Raw genomic sequence first — 19,782 nt, forward strand, 5'->3', positions numbered from 1 at the left:
TCTCTTCAGGTTGGGAATTGGTCAATACATTTCCACGCGATGACACGTTGCTCCTGCCAATATTATCTGTCTTTCCTGTTTATTTCAACCAAGCCTGTGACGCCTAGAACTTTAGAAAAATCGCCGCTATTAAGTTACGGACCTGTTAAAATTTCACTGACAGTAGTATTTAAAACAGAATTACTTTTTGAAGTCGATGCACAATTTGTCTATGTGGGCCACTTAAAATTATTAGGCGGTCCATATCTGGGCCCCAGGCCTTGAGTTTGACACCTATGATCTAAATAATGTAAACCATGGGGTATAAGTCAGGGGAAAAATACACTCAGGAGGCCACATCGTTGCTACCGACTATTTAATTTGAGAACAAACCGAGAAAATAAAATATTATGCAGCATTTGAACTGAAAACTTTTCCAACATATGATAAAATGGCAAGTATCATCACAATGTTATCATTCAAATCATGAATATTTATAAAACATCTTGACTTCTCTCTTCATGCTGGGCGTTTTCTTCCAATAGGAAATGGAGTCACAACATTGCATCACAATCCACTGGCGGGTGGGGGAGGGATACCTCAAGGAGGAAAGGTGAAGAAGGTCGTTAGCCTGGTTCACGTTGTCAGCTAGCCAAGGTCGTTAGCTAGCCAGACCTTGGAGAAACCCTCCAAAACACATTTCTACAGTGTACAGACTAAAATTTCATTTTGGAGCGGTCTGGCACAGGCGAGCCATGTAGAACCTCTCTGAGAAGAAATTCCGAACAGCAAAACAATGAATCTGGATACACCGTGTAGCGTCTCACACGTGGTTGATGCGTCTGACCGATATCGAAACACGTCGACATTTACAGCAGGCAAACAGGTCCAAAAGGATCGATTAACCAAAATCTTTACAAAATTTCGACCCGACACTCATATTCAGGCGTCATGGAAAGAAGAATTCTATCTCTTTCTTTTTTTTCTGTACAAATGACAAACATCACAGAATGACAACATCAACATTGCTACTTTTTTCATAGCACATTTTCAGACTGAGGTGGGGACGGGACGGGGGGGGAAGTCACCTGACGGGATGTGATGCGACACAGGGGTGTGGAGCACCGTCAGGCTGGGTTCGACAGCGATCGCTCATACAAAATGTGCAAAACACCCTCGTCCAATCAAAAACAGAACATCTGGGAGGAACGTAAATGCCCCATGTTGCAATGAGTTGTTATGAAGAAAACAATCTGTGCTTGAGTTTGCTTTGTAATACCGATGCCCATTACAAACATGGTGGATTTGGTCCCCCCCATCGGGAAGGGAGGAATGAACGAGACAAAAATGTTTGGTTTTGGTAAGCAATCGGAGCCACGTGACATGCGTCCTTGTCATTGTGTCTGGAAGTGCTGCGGAGACGCAAACGTGACCCGGTGCTGCCCCCTTAGTCATGTGACCTCCGTCATTGATGCCGAGTGGTTCTGAAAATGGATGTGATAGCAGGAGGGTATAAAAAGGGGAGGGGGGGATTTTAAGGACAAGAAAAGGAATTGGGAGAAATGTGGAAAGGGGTCGTGGTGAATGGAAAGAGGGAAAACATCATCAGGCAAGTGTCAGGATCTTCTGTTAGCGTTTCATTCAGGGAGACGAGGACAAGGTGCATGCAAACATTCATGCTTCGTTGATGAGTCATTTGTAAAGAAAGAAAGAGAAAAAAAAGCCTAGAGGGAATTCTGCCAATTATTAAAAAAAACTTCGAGGTTGTACCTGTGCACTGAGGGTCTCCAGGGGACTTTCGACGCGAGGGAAAGTCATCAGGGGGAGGCCGCGGTAATCTTCGCTCTTCTGTTTGGTCGTGGCGCCGTGGACGCCTTTGAAGTTGTTCACCACGCACACCCCCTGTCGCCCAATCGACAATAAATACGGGACGGGGGAAACGAGTCATGCAAACTGTACGAGTCCACCTGAGAGTATTTAGAAGGATTTTATAGAAAATTTAATGCGTTTAGGGAGACTCTGTTGGATTGGGGGATTTTGTAAACTAATTTGTAATGTTCTTAAAAGAGTGCCAGTAGTTAATAATAGGCCATATTCCCAAGCCATGTTTTTAATTACGGTAAAATCGAAAGTAATAAGCCCAGAGAAAGTTTGGTCCAGTTGTGGAGTGCGTTGTAGTAGAATCGTCAGTTAGTCTTCAACAATGTCATTTCGCTGAATTAATTTCAATATGTCACACATCTGAGGTTGTCAAAACTCTCTAGGAATAACGTTAAAGAGAGAAAGGAAATTTGACATTTTTTAAATGTATAGTGGATATCTCATAACCAAACTTGGTCTCAGAACATGAAGCAGAAAACACCTTTGCTCCTCGGATAAGATACGAAAATGTCTCTTTGATTAGATCTGAACAAGAAAACCAATATTTTATAAACCCAAGCGGGTTTGGTGGTGTGATTCCAAACACTGTGTTTAATCTTAATCCTGATGCTCACTGACAGATTATATCTGATCCTGCGCAAGAAAGCTCATTTGAAGTAAACTATCCAGACAGTGTTTTGTTTTAAAGCTCCCAAATAAAATGCGAGACAATCTTAGTACCAATTTGTTTTTCCTGTCATCCAGACTGAGTTGGATTTCTTATTTGGTAGCAACACGGACAATCCAATTTAAACATTGGACATCGCCACCAAGTCTGAACTAAATAGCAAAAATTGGACAAGGAACGTAATAAATTGCTAAAAATTCTTTGCGATGAACTCCAAGTGCGGCGTCGACTCGTATTGACAGCAGCCGAGGCAAATCAGCCTGATAGTTTTTAGCAGCTGACAGACGGACGAACAAACAGACGGATGTGGGATAAAACCTTGGCAGGGGGAACAATCCAATCCCCTGATTAAAAGCACGCTCGGTGCCAGTAGGACTCCCGTTTCGCTAACGTGTCGTCAGTCTTCCCGCTATATCTTCTCTCTTCTCTTCAACCTGACAGCAATTACACCTAAGAAGCCTCTGAGACTGTGGAATAAATCGTTTTCGATTCGGACGGAGTTCCCTACGGGTCTCGTTGGTAGACCACCTCGACTTAAAACAATTGTGACCTTGAAAGAAAAATACATAAGTCAGGATCAGACTGTTTTTTGTCCTCACCAGAAAAAGTGCAACTGCTGATCCAAGTATGAATCCAGCCACCACGTCCGAACAGTGGTTTCGGTACTCTGAGACCCGGTTGAGTCCGGTGAGGAAGGCTGAACAGAGAGTCCCGAGACAGAGGACAGGCTTGGCCAAGCGGCTAGACTTGGTTTTGATGGTACTGGTGATGTACATCTGGAAAAGGAAGATGGAGTAATTGGTAAACTCTGTTGTTAACCTTGGCAGAGTTTGCATGGAACCGTACCGAGACCACTAGAGTTTCGTACCGAAATCTGTTTCTGTTGAGTTTCTCAAAATATTGACTAAGGCAACCAGTTTGCTGGCTTTACTGTGTGTATGGTTTGTTATTCCCACAAATCCACAACCTAATTCACATTACCAGATGTGACCAAGGTCATGTTTTGAAGCCAGACACTTTTTCAACAGCCTTTCAAGGACGTATTGCTGCGCCCACAACAACAAACACGTCTGTGGATTATTATTTTCTGTTTATCAAAACACACACTTCTATTCCCCTTTCACTTTCCCGCAGCTGAAAAGAATTTTGGTAAGCGGGAATACAAATAGATGTTTTCTCCGAAAAGCACTGCCTGTGCTCAAATTGTGGTTGGGTGTGAAATGAGTTGTTCCTAATACTTTGAATCTTTCATTCACTTTGAACTGGCGGTATTTAAAATGGACACAAAGACATCATCAAAACTCACCGTCAGGTAAACAGCAGAGTAAACACTCAGCGAGGCGTCTTTGGACGGAAAAGATCGCCGGGCGTTCCCGACAATGATGGGATTTCCGGTACAGATGTTGCCATTATTGATAAACTGGTGATTCAAACGGCACTCGGTGCCGGTGTAGTTCGGTTTGCAAACTGTCAGAAAGTACGGCGAGAGGCCGCCCGTGACCACCTGCCCGGCATTGACGAAGATGTCTGTGGCAAAGAGTCCGAATGCAAACACACCTATGGACGCACAAAGAATAACAATGTGAAAATTCGGGATGATACAAACCTACAAAAAAAGCACCATGTGGTATTGCGTAATAGCAAATATGAGTTTAGTGTGAAATTTGGGCTGTGGTTTCTGCGCCTGAGCCAAAATCATCATTTACACTGCGGAAAACTATTATAATACCTTTACTTAATTAAAGTAATAACTCGAATGATATATACTGAAATAAATGTAGACGCCGTACCAGGATGTAACGGGAAGCCGACTGATGGCAGCCATTTTTATTTGTTGTTGTTATTAGAGAACGCTTTAGCAAGAAGACCATGGCTTGTTAAATTATATATTTTGGTTGGTTCATTTCGTATTGTTTTTGTTGCACGCACGTTTGCATTTTGGGAAATTTATCACATCCGTCTTGTTGCTGTGTTGTCTTTTCTAGGTAATTAAAATTGATCTGCCATGTTTTGTTGACTTTTTTTTATAATTTGATTTTGTTTTGTCAATTTTGGTTTCTTTGTGTTTTTTCCTCATGACTTGACTTGCTCATTAGTTGTTGTTTTTTTCCACCTGTTCTAGCCTACCTGCTGGTTTGTATCAAGAGCAATAAGCTCCGCCCAGTCACTCATGCCTTGTCCAAGTGTAACTTATTAACTCATCACCTGGCCTATATTTAGGTCACTGTTTCATTCTCACTTCCATTTGTTGAACTTGGCTGAGTTTGTGTTTTTCATTGTCTCTGTACTTTGTTTGCAAAATCCATTTTTATATTCTACAAACTCAGGAAAACAAAAGTTTGAGTTGCATGGCAGCAAAGCTACAAATATTTGCTTAATGTGCATATTTGCATGGACATTTGCAGCCCAATCAATCTTAGCAGCGTCTGCATTGATTTCACTGTGAAATATGGCTGCTGATTAGCTATCTGGCTTGCATAGGCATGAAATGACTGTGCTTTGTATTCTCATCTGCAACACGGGGCAGCTGTTGTAGTGCTTTGTCCAAAATGTCACTTTTCTAATTTGAGTATAAAAAATACTAAAACAACAACACTTATTTAAGTCAAGAAACCGCTAAAATGTGTGCTGCAATTTAATTGCGAGAAGCAAAGTGAACTCCAATGAACGTTTTCCAAAGAAGCCTTGTAAAAGGCGGCCATTAAAGATTTTATTTAGTTTGCGGCTGGTATCGAATCCATCACTGCATCTACTGGCTTGGTGCCATCTTGGACAAATGCCCCATCTCATCATGCACGCAAAGGTCATGGAAATTTAACTTGCTTGATCACCGCGTTTCTTGAAATATTGTTTAGCTAATGTTAATTTAAAAAAAATATTATTTACCGATGAAGCGTATGACGCGGCGAATAAGAGGATTGAGGTAACAACAGTCGCCAGTTACGATGGTTTTCTCCTGAGACAGGAGAGATTCTCTTGTCGATTTCATGGCGTACATGGACACCTCGCCGACGAAAATCTACAGACACACAAAAAGAAAGAGACCTGTTATAATAATAACGGGAGATAACATTGAGCCCGTGGGTGGCTCTTGTGTACACAAGCAGTGTTTCTCAATGCGGTCTTTGCTCGGCTCTATTACAGCGGTGACATTTCATTACCTCTGATGGAAAAACTGCTGCTGGACACACTAAATGAAATTCCTACAGTGAGGCAAGCTGCTGTGGGTTTGTGATCATAACAGACTCCGCTCTGACCCTCACAATGTCCTTCGTGAATGTTTTTCTTGAACGCAACAAACTCCAAGGAATCTTGCCCACATGTTTATTTGCGGTTTTAAACAGAGAAATACTACTGTACTCTGACTAAGGGTATTTTTTTGGTTCTTCTTTTATTTTCCATTTTATCCCCCCCCCCCCTAAATGACCAAAAATTTGCGAATAATTCCTTTTTAAACTCTGACAACGAATATGCTACGCCATCTACTGTCATGGATCTGCAATTACACCTAATTCTCCAATCGGAACACTGAAAACAGCTGGAAAAACAGCTTCATTTGTAACCTAATTAAAGAAATTAAATTAAATTTTAAGACGAACAGAGTGTTTTACACTGATACGTGGAAGACTTTGAGCTGGTTTATATCCCATCTATAGTCATCATTATGAAGAAGACTAAATCTAAGTGCCCTCACGCCTGGCAACCATTATGCAGCCATAAAATGCATCATGACATAAACATAGACTGTAATCGCTTTACATCTCCTGAATACCCCTAATAGGTGTTTATCCTAAAAACAGAAACGTGGGCTTGAAGAAATTTTGCATGCCACACAGAATTAAACCAAGTGACTCATTCGCATTCTTCCCTGACACAGAATGGAAGCAGCAGCAGCTTCATGTATCTTAATAACACTGGCAGAGTAATTAAGGGGAAGCGCAGGGTCGCAATATCCTTGCGAGTCCATAAAACACCTCACCTGTGAAATTCAAATGACGGATTGCAACTGCCCAACAGATTCAGGCTGAGTCGTTGCGTGTCTGTCACCTTATTCACAATCTAAGTATGGCAAGTCGACGTCCCCGGGAGGAAAAACCACAATTGATGAATGTTGCCTTTCTATTCCGTCATAAGATGGTGCCAAATGGCAAATTCTTTGTGACCACCAAACAAATCAGCTGAACTGTACCATGCAAATATCATCCATCCTTCACTTAGCCTTTGCAGGGCTAGCGTCCAAAAAAAAAACAAAAGTGGAATTCAATTCAAAATGATCAAGGCATAAAATGATTTCGGTATCCGCCGATGCCACCGATCAATTCCGAGCTCTATTTGTTTTCTTGCACCGCAGCGTTTTTGCATAATCTTCTCTTCGAGCAAGCTAATGCCCAAACTGTGAAACAAATATGCCTCCCTTCAAGGAGGAAACAAATAACTCAAGACATAAATCAGTTATGCAGTAAGGCACATTTTTTCTCGCTCTCTCATTTTGCAGAGTGATTTCTTTAGAATTTCATCTTGTTATCTTTGAAAACCACTTGCCCCAACTTTGAACAATATGAATTTCAATTTTCAATTTTCAATTGCTAATGGCTATCGCACTATGCCACTAATTGTAATCGGTCTGCTTTTAAATGAAAACAAACAGCGACACTAACCACTTTTTCAACCTCATGGGCTTTTAAAAGTTCTAATCTCTCCTCCAATACCAATTTTTAACATACATTCATACATTATTCAAACTACTCCAATTGAAATTGATTTATGGCTAGTTAGTAAGGGCAGTAATTGATCAGGTAGTTCAACAGAATTGCTCTGAATCTAATTCGGGGGTAATGTCAGGCCACGTTGCGATTTAGAATTCGCAAATTGCTTCAAATATATCTCAATTTAGTGAAAATACTGGAATTGTGTATTCCAGGCCAGTCAGTCGTTGAAATTTTGGAAAGAACCACAAGGACAACTGCCCTTGTCCAGGGAAAAATAATGAGAAATACTGCCCTCTGGTGGTAGGAATGAGCACTGGAATTTGATTTGAGTTCCACTTTTTTCTGAAATAAATCAAATTTAAATTATATAAATGTATATATAAATATTTAAATACGTGGTGGGGGTTCTTCCTTCAAAAAAGAAGCAGGTTACATGTTAATTGGCCAACTTCCCAGACCTAACATCATTAATTTTGATTGGCTGCTTTTTTACACATGAGAAGACTTAGGAGCAATTTGCGGAGTCAACTGTAACACCTGACAAAGCACTCTCGGAGGGCACAATTAAAAAAAGTGGGAAAAAAATACACGTGTGTACAAGGTAAAACGGGAAATGATGAGGAGTGTTAAACCGAAGCTGACGCAGCACGTCACTGAGATGAAGCATGACCAGGGACAAACAGCTAAAAGGATTTATACGCTTAGGAATACGTTTATGGAAATATTCAAAGGAAAAATGAAATTAGCGGAAAGAGGGAAAAACTAATCCAAATGCATCAGATAGAGATGCTAAATATAACATGACTAGAGAGCCGATTGTTGGCATCCTATTAGAGTGGAAGGCCTGATGACAAATTGCATGCAGCTGAATTTGATACATGTGTTTAAAAACAGATGCCAATAAATTACCATATTATTTTTCAGATTTTGTTTTTGGATATGACGGAGTCATTAGTTGATCAGGCCTATCTTAACTTGTGTTTAACCCAATATGACATTATGATGAATAAGCTAATACTCTAATTGGAATCAACAAAAGTGAAGGAGCAACACTGACACCTATCGGCAGAGCCATGTCACTTTTTTCAAGGCATTTGAATGAGACAAATAGGTTTCATTCTAAAATATCATTACAAGCTGCTTGAGAGAAGTTGGACTTCATTTACAATGGTCAGCAAGGCTTTCTGAAGTCATTCACATTAGTTACAAGACGTTAATTTCTAATCTCAGTAAATCTTATTTCTACCAGCGTGAAAGAATTAACGCTGCATGAAAATATTGCTTTGGCATTTTGGCTTTTTGTGGCAAGAATAAATACTGATCCAGGCACTTTTCGTCCAGAATTTCAATGCTTCGGTTTTGGCTTTTACGTAATTTGCCCTCAACTGGCAGCAGAGGGCACTGTTTCATCCACTATCGCTTTTTAAAATTAAAATAAAGGAACAAGTGCTATATGAAATGTATGAATAAATGCATGCGGTAAACTAATTTAGCGTTTTCCTTCACTGAGGCAGTTTTACTCACAATAGCGGTTGGAGCTGCGGCTACCACACAGTACAAGATGAGGGGGGGTACAAAGCTGGCCTCCTCCGTCCCGGGGTACGGCTTCATCAGCTCGGCGTCGTTACAGAAGAAGCCCTGCACGTGCACGCTGAAAAGATCCGTGCACTCCATATAGTAGGCCAGCAACACCGTACCTGACATGATGACCAGCTGGAAGAAGAACATGTTGCAGGACTTAGGAATTGTTCATAGTGAAAAAAGTTCAAAGTGAATTCGAGGCTTTCGGCTCCTCGGCTGCGCTTGTCTGGCAGCTTTTCACACAAAACATGCACAGAAACAGTCTCTGTCTCTCTCTCTCTCTTTCGCTCTCCTCCTACTGCACCCCCTCGTCCTTTTCATCCCTCCAACGTGAAGCTTTTGTCTCTGCTTTTTTACCCCACTCTTTCCAGAATTTAGCTGAAGGCATGCTTGCTTCTTTTTATAAAGTATGGTATATTTAGCCCGCGATGACGAAGCCAGGCTACAATGCAAAACGGAAAGCGTATCAAAACCTTTTTAAGTGGCTCTTTGAATATTTTTCCACATTTGTATTCTTCACTCGCTAATGCGGCAAGATCTGTTTTTTAGCCAAAGGAGTGTGATGAGGCTGTGTTTGAAGGATCTGGGCAAAAGAGAAGGTCCCGAAAATATAAATACATGTAGAAACATCAGTCATTTGTGGTTTTATAAACTGTGCATTTTAATTTTAGTTTAGAATATATGTAATACCGATCACGAACACTTGGTGTCGCTAAATTACCTCTGAAGTATGGAGTTATGTTTTAATAGAGGCCTTCATTTTAGCCAGCGCTAGAGCTATTAAATATTTAGTGCTATTGGGAAATTATGTGAGAGTCCTACTCGTGTAAAATATGAAATTATTATACACAAAACCTCAGTTTGCACTTGAGTCAAATTGAGTTACTGGTTTTGTTCCCAAGTATCTGTTTAATATTATAGCGGGTCTGTGTATGTTCCAAATTTATATCCCATCGAGACAAGGGTCCCTCTCTGTGAAATTTGTTGGCTCCATTATATGTGCTTCTCCGCTTCCAGCCAGCATCATGCCACCTCAACTGTGAGAAGAGCAGACTGATGGCACTGGTGCTCGTAAAACCAAGCTACAAAGTTAATGCAGTAAGCCGGCCTACCTTGAAGGGCAAACTTGACGGACTATACTGGCGTTAAGTCGTTTGTGGTCGTGAGCAGGATTGGAATGGGCATATTATATATTTTTTCCCTCAATATAAAACATTTTCAAGGTGTTAAAATGTCTCTGGAACCTCACTTTTATCCGAATACATCATGAAATGTTTGGCCACAAGGGGGCAGTATAATATAATAGTTACACGCTACATAGTCATATCAGTCATTCATACTGGATAAAGAAAGTATGTTTTCGAGTACTGTTGCATGTATATTACCCATCTACATGTGTTGCGTCACCTTTTGTGTTTAAGTTGTGTTAGTCCTCAATTAAGCTCCCATGCCTAAGGGAAGGGAAGGGAAGGGAAGGGAAGGGAAGGGAAGGGAAGGGAAGGGAAGGGAAGGGAAGGGAAGGGAAGGGAAGGGAAGGGAAGGGAAGGGAAGGGAAGGGAAGGGAAGGGAAGGGAAGGGAAGGGAAGGGAAGGGAAGGGAAGGGAAGGGAAGGGAAGGGAAGGGAAGGGAAGGGAAGGGAAGGGAAGAAGCAGCTGTGGAAAGCCACGCAAGCAAGAGGACAACACGCAAGAAGACACACCAAGGTGTGCCAGCTGCTTCCGGGATTGTCAAATGCAATCAGCAGACTAAATGCATGACCTGATTTCGAACCAACAGCAAGTTGTAGAAATGAACTTAGTCACTTTCCAAACATGAATGCTGAACACAAATACAAAGTAGGCGTTGGTTGATTTGAATAATTTATCGGCTGTAATGCATTTTCAGAGCTTACCGAGGGGAATGCCACATGCATGCAAAAATGAAATCAGGTGTTTTTTAGACAATATATCGGTGATTGATAATCAGTGATGTCATCCTAGCTATGAATATTTTGTCCCTTTCCCAGGAAATTCAAATTGTATTGTTACATAAGCGCACCCAAAGGGAGGTTCAGCTTCCATCTGCTTCACTTTTTCTCAGAACAACTGTTCCTTTAATTAATTTACTCCCTCTTCCTTCCAGCTCACTTCGTTACACCTTACTCATCCTGCTTACTTTCATCCCACCTCTTGTGATTCTCATTAGAATTTCTATGCCTCTTTTGTCTTGGATTATTTTTCAGCAAAAAGGTAATGGCGAAACAAACATGCGCTTGAGGTTCATGAAAGCAAGGTTGTGACAAACGGACATAAACTGTCAACACTGCCTGTGGGGCAAAATTTTACAAGCCAGCTGCTCCACTTTGGTTTCATGTCTTGATCATGTGACATGAAAAAAAAAAACTGTCTCTATTTATTTGTGTCACATACACCGAGTATAATCTTCCAGTGGAGGTTTCATTTCGAGTGTTGGCCAATTAAGTCAGCTGTGTTCACACCCACAACGGCGCAGGGGCTCTTTGTTTTTTAACTGCACCGAGCAGTATATATTACCCAAGACTTTTGATTTAAAGGTCTTGTTGGTACGTGTGTTTTACAAGCACTCAACCAGTGGCCATTTTTTTAAGCGCCTGTCCGTCTGATGTGAATATTTGTATTTATATCCGTGTCAACAGTGAATAATTTGGAGCTTTTGGCAGGCCTTCCCACCACCACTATGTTAATTGGCGGATGTTGTCATCAACGCAATTAACAGTCACTTATTGACCCTCTTGCAATCAAATACCCTCATTGAGTTAATTGCGTGGTGATTAGCAATGTCCAAATGAACGGCGCACACCGACTTCAAGCCAAGACACTTGAAAGCTGCAATCTGAGCAAATTGTTGTACGATGAAGTCAAGCTGTGAAAGACAACACAACAACATTTTATAGAGGCAATGGTGCTTCAAATGCGTCTGGGCTCACTTTTTAATGTCAACGCAAGCTGCCGAGCAATGTTACACATGGTTTGACTCAATCTGGCTGCAATTGGATTGAAACCACTGTCGTCTTTTAGCACTACAACTCCACAACGATCATAAATCATTTTTTTAACGAGTTTAATCCAATTAAAACAACTTAGAGTCAAATTGACCTATAAAAAATGAATATAGTACATTTTATGTTATAAAATTAAAACACCCCAATTTGTTTCTTTGATACACTAAAAAATGTTGACGGGTCGATATGACCCGGACGCAAAAATGAACTCATTCACTGCCATTGACGGCTATAGACGTCAAAGATTCATTCTTAACAGAGCTACAGTATTTTATTGTGTACATTTTATACATGATCTATTTTATTTAGACCCTTTGCTTGCTGTAAGAGGAGGTTGAAAAGAGATGCAGATCTGTCATGTGATTCTTACATAACAAGCGCAAAGAGATGAGGCTGCCCTGAATGCAAGGTGAAGCTCTGAGGCGCAGAAGAGAAATTAAAATACACACGAGATGCATAGGGTGGACCGTCCGAAAGTGACAAGTCAGTGGAGGTGAAAGCACGAGGTTGGAATAGTAATGCCACACTAAATTCTGTAGGATTTCTCTCCGGGAAATGTGAATGTAAGTACTATTTGGTGCTGATTTAAGACCGTCGGCTACAAGGTAATTAAATATGGAAGATGGCACACGCGTTTTGCTTCGCACTCATCCCGACACTTCACGCTCCACTTAGACTTTTAAAATCAACCAGACAAGGTCATTTTGCTAATGGTTAAAATATCTCACACAAAATTCATTCCCAGATTTTTATCGTCGGCACTTGGGGCAACTTCTCACCTCCACAAAGATGAAACATGGAATGATGGAGTAGCTACGTAGGATGTGGTTGGATGCCATCTTGTCTCCCCCTCCTGGAGACCTCTCAGGATTCACCTCACTCTGAAAAAGACATCACTTGTCAATGCTAATCTTATAACCCAGTCAGATATTCACCAGTAAGTTTATTTTATTAGGAGTCGAAAATCGCATTTGATTGATTTGCTCATTATTGTGTCTATGAAATGTAAACAGATACGAACGGTGGTGACCTTGGAACATTCTACCCAAACATCTGCGCGCTAACATTTGAGCCGCTTCTCCTTGGCCCCATTGGCACAAAAGAACAAACAGAGCAGCTCAAATGTCCTTTCAACTCAACTCATTTCCTTCTGGGGGACTCTCAACAGCTGCGAGATGTCGTCTCGCAACCGTGCCTGAGTTGACCCACGGGGTCATCAACGTGGGTCACTTCTCATGATAGGATGAGGACCCCCATCCTAAAAAAAAAAAGGGAATAAACTCCACTACTGACTTTATCTGTCGCAAACAGGCATATTTTGGAAATGACTTCTAGTTTGTTGAGATATGGAACCTGAAAAATGACAATATAAACCGAGCTGAACTTTCTTTTTTTACTCTCCGTATTTACAAACAACGCATGAAAACATTAGCACACATAAGTAGCCTAAGCAGAAAAAAAAAATACTGAAAAGTGTCATCCTGGCATTGTTTCATTTGCATTCCCGCAGCCAAAGGAATTATGTAATCCCCGTCAGAGATATTTTTCGAGCTTCTTTTTAAGAGTACGAGGTTTGTTGCTAACCTACTTAGAAAGGAAAGTGTTGCTCTTTGTTGTTTGAATTTTCTTGACGACCATTTTCTTCTTAAAACTTAAATCTTCTTGCCACTAATAAATGATAAAAAACTATACACAAGCCTTCCTCTGTGTTGTTGAATACTATTTAATCACAATATACAACACACTATTGCACCCCCCCTCCCCCCCCCCCCCTCCTAAATTGAGTCATTAGATGCAGGCAAGACACAGCGGTGATGATGATGAGCCTTAATCAGTCCCTAAGCGCTTGTCCCTTCTCATTGCAAAACTAAAATCAGCAATCTCGCGCTGACACTGGATGGCGGCGGCAATCTGACCGTCACTCTCACATCTGTCCTGATGTCTCATTCAGCCAAACGAAACATCGAGGACACAAACATCTGCTGATGTCAGTCTACCAAACACTGGCAGTGACAAAACATTTGAGACGTCACCGTATGATATGTGTGAACCAGGTGTCTTTTCTTTCAAACCGGTTGGCTAAAACATTAAGCGTTTGTCTCGTGTAAATTGAACTGCACTCTGCAACTTCTTGGAAAACATTCATTGGATTCGTCTCGGCGCACTTCAACGCCGTAATCGGCCTCTGGTGGCTCACTGTCTGTTTGGATTACGGCAGGTAGGAGTAGGAGTGCCTCTTCTGGTTTGGGAAAATTTTGCCCAACCTTATTTGAATCTACCTAAATTCTATAACATAACATAACAACATAACATAATATAAAATATTAAAATATTACTTTTTTATGTCAAAGTGAATTCACAGTTGGAAAAGCAAGACCAAGTTGTTTCTAAGTATGAACGTGGCTCTTCACCACATTGATATATTTCTTCCACGCCTCGACGAAGCTTCGGGACATCGCCGGGATTCAAAGTGAGAGCCCTTTTTCTTGAAATTGCTGGGGCTGAAAGGTGCTCAGACAGTCGCCGCCAAAGGCGAGCTCATCAAACTCACAGGCTCCAGACCCTGTCACGTTTCATCAGCTTCGTCCTCTTGGCTCAGCCAAGCTGCGATGATTTTGTCCAAACGGCACCGTACCTCTCCATGAGCGAGATTTGGCAAGAAGTGACTGTGAAATATAGAGCTGAAATCTAAAATAATAATAATAATATACTAAAATAATTAAATAATTATAATAAAATGGAGTTTTATTTATTTATTTATTTATTTTTAGCTGGTCATGGATCTCTGTCTACTTGTTGACTACCCCAAATTGAAAATCCCGCCTGCGTAAAAACCACCACTGGCTAATCTAACCAGCGCTAAAAATAAAGCTAGCTTGTGAGACAGAGATATTTTCTTCTGCAGGCTATACATTGAACATGAAATAATTCCACATGAAAGAAATGTCCACAAGTCCTTTTGCACTCCTCATTTGCACTTCACACACTCTTACGCAGATAGAACTGTCCCATGGCTGCCTCTCTTGCCAATGGAGCATCTTTGCCGCTATAAATAGAATCTTTCATTCCTCCCCTGTGCTTCTCTGAGCTTGATTCATGTTTGAGTGTTCTGCCTTTTCTCACGCCATAAGCCCAAAAAAAAAAAAAAGTTTGTGTTTTTGTAAAGCGCTGACTCCCCAAGCGGGCATTTTTCTGCATGTCTGTGCAAATCAAGATTCAACCGCTTCTGAAAAATGCAAAAGAGGCAACCGTGTTTTCATTTTAATTAGTCCAACTCCAGAAAGTATAAAAACTCAAACTTTGTGGCATGTGCAGTCAAAAAAAATTAGAAGAGGGTTGTCCTGCATAGCCAAAATGATTACTGATAAACACCTGCAGGTAGCTCTGCATAATATCCGAATAAAATAAAAATGGGCGAGCCGGGCGGGGTGCATTTCCTCAAGCAGTCCTTAACTCCAGTTATTTATGTCCTTCTTCAGTGGAAAAGGATTTTTCACGATCTGCCCTGGAACTGATATCAGGAAGATCAATCAAACTCTCAACACAACCACCGCAAGAGATAAAAACTTTTTGTTGTCTTCTCAAACAGGACCAAAAAAAATCCTAATGTGTTCTTCCTTCCTCTCGTAAAATATCCGAGGGGTGGATTTGTACCTCACCTTTACGGTCCATCAATCCCTTGAGGGATCACTGACAGATCTACGACCCAATCATCAAAACTCCACTGCCCAAATCGCTCTGCCCACCCCCACGCGCACCCGGAGAGGTAATCAAATACCCGCTATCACTAAATCATTTTTGTGCGCTTATGTGTGTGTGTAATAAAATGTGTGTGTGATCAATAACCAGCCTCTGTGAGGTCAAAAGTCACTCCTTCCTGCAGTCTCACTACAACCTCTGCTGTTTTAAGAAACCCAATGTTGTAGCCTAAAATCGCTATTGCTACAATAATTGCAATTTTGCAATTAATTTTCAAATTAATAAGATTCATTTAGTAGTGTTCACCGTATTGTTTATTTATTATTTTCCTCCAAAACATCTTACTCAGTGCAATTATTTAGTTTTTCTTTTCAGGGTGCTGCTAAAAGGCTACATCATTATAATTAGCAACTTTTATCATCTCCTAAAGACAAAATCCTGAGGCAATACAATGCATAAATTGGCCTCATCGTGGGAAAACACATGTGCGTCACGAATGTGAAAATCCAATCAAGAGGATGCCGTTCCTCCACATTCTAATCAGCCCTTGAATAAAGAACCACCCAAACACTTGAAGCTGTGAAGCTGCAAACGAGGGTGATGCCCTGAATGTATTCCAAGGTTACGTCTCATGGATTCATCTTAACAAGCGTGAGATTTCAGCCATTGAGTGATCCGAGAGGCATCAACTGCGCCTTGAGTCCACAAAGGGGGGCTGTGTTTGTGGAAAGGGGAGAGACGGGGGGGTAGCCTCTATAGTCTTGGGGGGCGGGGAAAAGAATCACATTATATTTCTTAATCTGCATTTGTTGTGTAAAAAAAAGGCGACAAACGTGCGTGAGGGATTCACGCATATAAGGCGCACGTCAGTCTAAACACTATCAATGTTTACAGGGCGTGTTTTTTGGGGCACGCATCCACTGTTGCTGATGGAGAGACAGGTGTCTTCTTAAATACCAACACAAGCAATCATTTTTGGAAAAATCTTCCACGCAAACGCCGAAAGCGGTTTTTACGCATTGAAGCGTTTTCAACGCAACCAAACGAGACCCTCCTCGCGTTTCATGCCACAACTTGCCTCGGTTACCAGACAATAGCGCCACACCAACGCTTCTGTGTTTGTGTGTGCGTGCGCGTATTTCTCCCCCCACACAGCAGCACCCACGACACCACGCACGCACGCGCGCGCCTTACCGAGATGGGATGGAGCGATATTCCAGAAAAAAGGCGAATCCATGAAAGAAGGCGAAGGTGTGAAGAACACTCCTATATTGCTGCTGCTGCTACTCCAACTACTACGATTCCACGAGCTGCTCTGCGTGGATGTGAGGGGCATCACGCGGCGTGGATGAGGACGGATGCTGTGCTTTGTCGGAGGGCGGGGACAAGACGTGCAGTGGGATCTAGTGGAGCGTGTTTAACTCGCTGGAGGGACCTTGTGTTCCGTGCAAGTGGGCTGTCTCGTCCGCCTATTCCCAGTCTGGCTGCCCTTTACAACCCCAACAAGAATCCTTGTTTTTATTCCATTGGGGTTTGTCCTTATCCATGTGGGTTCGCATAGTCAATGAGGCGTTGATGTCGTGATTTACCCCAAAATGACAAGATTAAATTGATTTATTAAATGCATGAAGATGAAGTTTAATTGCAGAGCAAAACTAACACAAGTTTGATAAGTGGAATATCTGTGACCAGGGGCGATTCTAGCCCATTTTTGAATGGGGCAGTGGGGGCTTTCAAACACCCCTACATTGAATCCAAGCCCCATTGAAATTTGAGAGATTTATTTATTTATTTATTCATTTATTTATTTATTTATTTATTTATTTATTTATTTATTTATTTATTTATTTATTTATTTATTTATTCATTCCTTTATTAAGATGAGAAATATTTCATAACTGTCAGAACTGGGTGGGATAGACACATGCATGAGATTTATTTTACATATATATTTATTTATTTTTAAATTTATTATTTATTAAGATGAGAAATATTTCGTGACTGGGGTGGGATAGACACATGCAGGTTGACGCGAGTGGTTACAAGAATCAAGTGAAGGAAACATTGGTGTGTTCAGTGATCTAGATTCTAGATGGCACGCCACATTACACTCTGTCCTCTGTCTACCCCTCTTCAGTCTTCAGCATTTTTTTTTCCCTGCCCAGCTCACTTCTTGGAGGCCTCCCATCAAATGAAGCAAACAGAAGGGAAGCAAAAACATGATGTGGCCCATCTGTGCATTCAAATTGGTTTGGATTGTGGAGATTGGCTACCAAAGATAGTAATCCAATGTGATATTTACACCCAGATCTTTTTTATAATATACTTCCACTTCCATGGTGAAATCATTCTGCATTATTTGTCAATGTTTTGATGGCACCCTCCAAAGAATCCATTTTATCATATTTATTCCAATTCCCATGATGCATTATTCCTTCTGTATAAGAGATAAGCGATTGTGCAAGATAGCTTGAAGACTGCGGCATTCAAGTCCAAATAACTCAGCAGGTATCAAGCTGAATACGGCTGAATCTTACATTTTTTTTATTTCCCTTTCCAAATTTATAAAGGTCATCCACACTCACGGAAGACTTGTTTTAAAGAGAAAGGTCACATGGGTGCTAACCAAACAGATGACTGAGTCAACTATGCAAATTCAGTGCATTGATGGATGGAGGATTTTTTTTTGGGGTGTTTTTGTTTTATCGGAAACCCCCCAGGGGATTACGCAATATGTTGTAATGCACTTCCACACAGAAATATCAGCTTAGACCTCGTCTCGGAGTTTGTCATGACGTATACGCTTCAAGCTTGGCTTTAGTCTTTTAATCTGCGAGCAAACCTTCACTCAGACTCAACAAGCTTTGTGTAGACTTTCACTAATAAGATGGCGTACAACAAAACATGGTGAGAGAGGGCAGAGGTGAATGCAAATGAATGGCGCATGAATAATATGATCCGGTAAATCATTTGTGGAGCTAGAAAGAATTGAAATATGGAGATCGTGTTTTGGGATTTAGATGAAGGACAGTATATTTATTCCCTAGAGGGAATTTTTAAATTTATCTGAAGATGAGCTCCTATCCTCTTAGTAAAGGAATTTGGCAGTTGCACAATAGTACGACCGCCATGTTCATCGGGGTGTCCGTGGTCTCATTATTGGAGAGGCGTATTGATCAGTGTTTGGTTTCCAAGAAGTCTCCTAAGCTTGTGAGCTCCACGTTTCCATGGTGATGGAGCAGACTGCCCGTGAAGCGCCGGCCTTGGCTGTGATCAGCGTTCCTGGAGAGACTTTGCAAACGCAAATATATAATATAGTGAATTTCATGCAGCATGATGATAGTAATGTTTTTTTTTTATTTTATTTATCCATTTTGAATTAAGGAGTCATCTTTTCAGATACTGTTCTTCTTCTGAGGTAAGTTCACAAATTATGAAAAAAAAAAAGTATTGCTTCACATTTTTCGTGGGAGTCGTGATGATCTGCCGCTATAAATAACTGGACCGTACGGTTGCCGCGGCAACCAACAAACTGATGCCAGTGGTGGGAATGCTCAGCTCCTTCAGAGAAGTACATTGAGCAAACGGACAGGCGGTGACAAAAGACATAATGAAAGCAAGGGAGATGCAAAACAACCAAGGCTTATTTATTCATTTATTTTTTATGAAAACAATGTTGAAGTTATTCTTGGAGGACTTTCTCAGCTGTCAACATAAAAGTACAGTCTTAGAAAAAAATAAAATCCCACACTAAGGGAATTTATTTAGTATTTATTTTAATTTAAATGAAATAAATTAAAAAGAAATGAAATAAATTAAATTAAATAATAAATTATGAAAAAAAATATTTACAGCAAGATTCTCCTTTCAATCGACTCCCCCAGACAGATCCCACGTGTGACCCCTTGCCTGCATCTGCCTCCCACCATCATCCTCATACAGCAGCCATCCTCTTTGACATGTAGCATAACCTAGCCCTGTGTGTTGAGACACTCATACTGACATAAAGCTTAACGCGATCACAGGGAGAAACGGGAGTAGGTCATTGCTGGGATGCAAAGGATGCAATTAAGGGGCGGGGATTGGCAAATGAGTGTGGGAAGGGTTAAAGGTGAGGTGAAAGGTGCATTGAGGAGGACACAAAATGATGGCAAAGCACACACCAGTGATGTTCGTGGTGGAGGTGGGGTTAGGTATGTTTTGGTGGTTGCCATGGCAGCAGCAATAACATTAGCAACCATTTATTT

General features: G+C 41.1%; 1 protein-coding gene across 2 annotated transcripts; it reads right to left on the reverse strand.

Moving 5' to 3' along the window:
• Nucleotides 1–338: 338 nt before the first annotated feature.
• plppr1 (phospholipid phosphatase related 1) lies at nucleotides 339–16,935 on the reverse strand. Of its 2 annotated transcripts, none has more exons than XM_088392528.1 (8): nucleotides 16,730–16,935; nucleotides 12,616–12,717; nucleotides 8,761–8,949; nucleotides 5,414–5,546; nucleotides 3,834–4,084; nucleotides 3,127–3,303; nucleotides 1,750–1,881; nucleotides 339–578 (listed from the first exon to the last, which is right to left on the reverse strand). In XM_088392528.1, the coding sequence occupies exons 2-8, from the start codon at nucleotides 12,673–12,675 to the stop codon at nucleotides 534–536; spliced, it is 987 nt and encodes a 328-aa protein (XP_088248654.1). In that variant the 5' UTR covers nucleotides 12,676–12,717; nucleotides 16,730–16,935; the 3' UTR covers nucleotides 339–533. The 2 variants fall into 2 exon arrangements, with proteins under 2 accessions (XP_088248654.1, XP_088248656.1); XM_088392530.1 differs by having other exon boundaries at nucleotides 339–1,463.
• Nucleotides 16,936–19,782: the final 2,847 nt, after the last annotated feature.

The sequence above is a fragment of the Syngnathus floridae genome, chromosome 12 (assembly GCF_059516105.1).
Source record: "Syngnathus floridae isolate MCC-2025c chromosome 12, RoL_Sflo_1.0, whole genome shotgun sequence".
Classification (NCBI taxonomy): Eukaryota; Metazoa; Chordata; class Actinopteri; order Syngnathiformes; family Syngnathidae; genus Syngnathus; species Syngnathus floridae.

Excerpts from the sequence above, each read along its gene's own strand:
- plppr1 (XM_088392528.1), bottom strand. The coding sequence starts at position 12,675 with ATGGCATCCAACCACATCCTACGTAGCTACTCCATCATTCCATGTTTC. Across the intron at positions 8,950-12,615 it reads CATGTTTCATCTTTGTGGAG|CTGGTCATCATGTCAGGTAC; the intron begins GTGAGAAGTTGC and ends TTCTTCTTCCAG. Across the intron at positions 4,085-5,413 it reads CCGCGTCATACGCTTCATCG|GTGTGTTTGCATTCGGACTC; the intron begins GTAAATAATATT and ends GTGCGTCCATAG.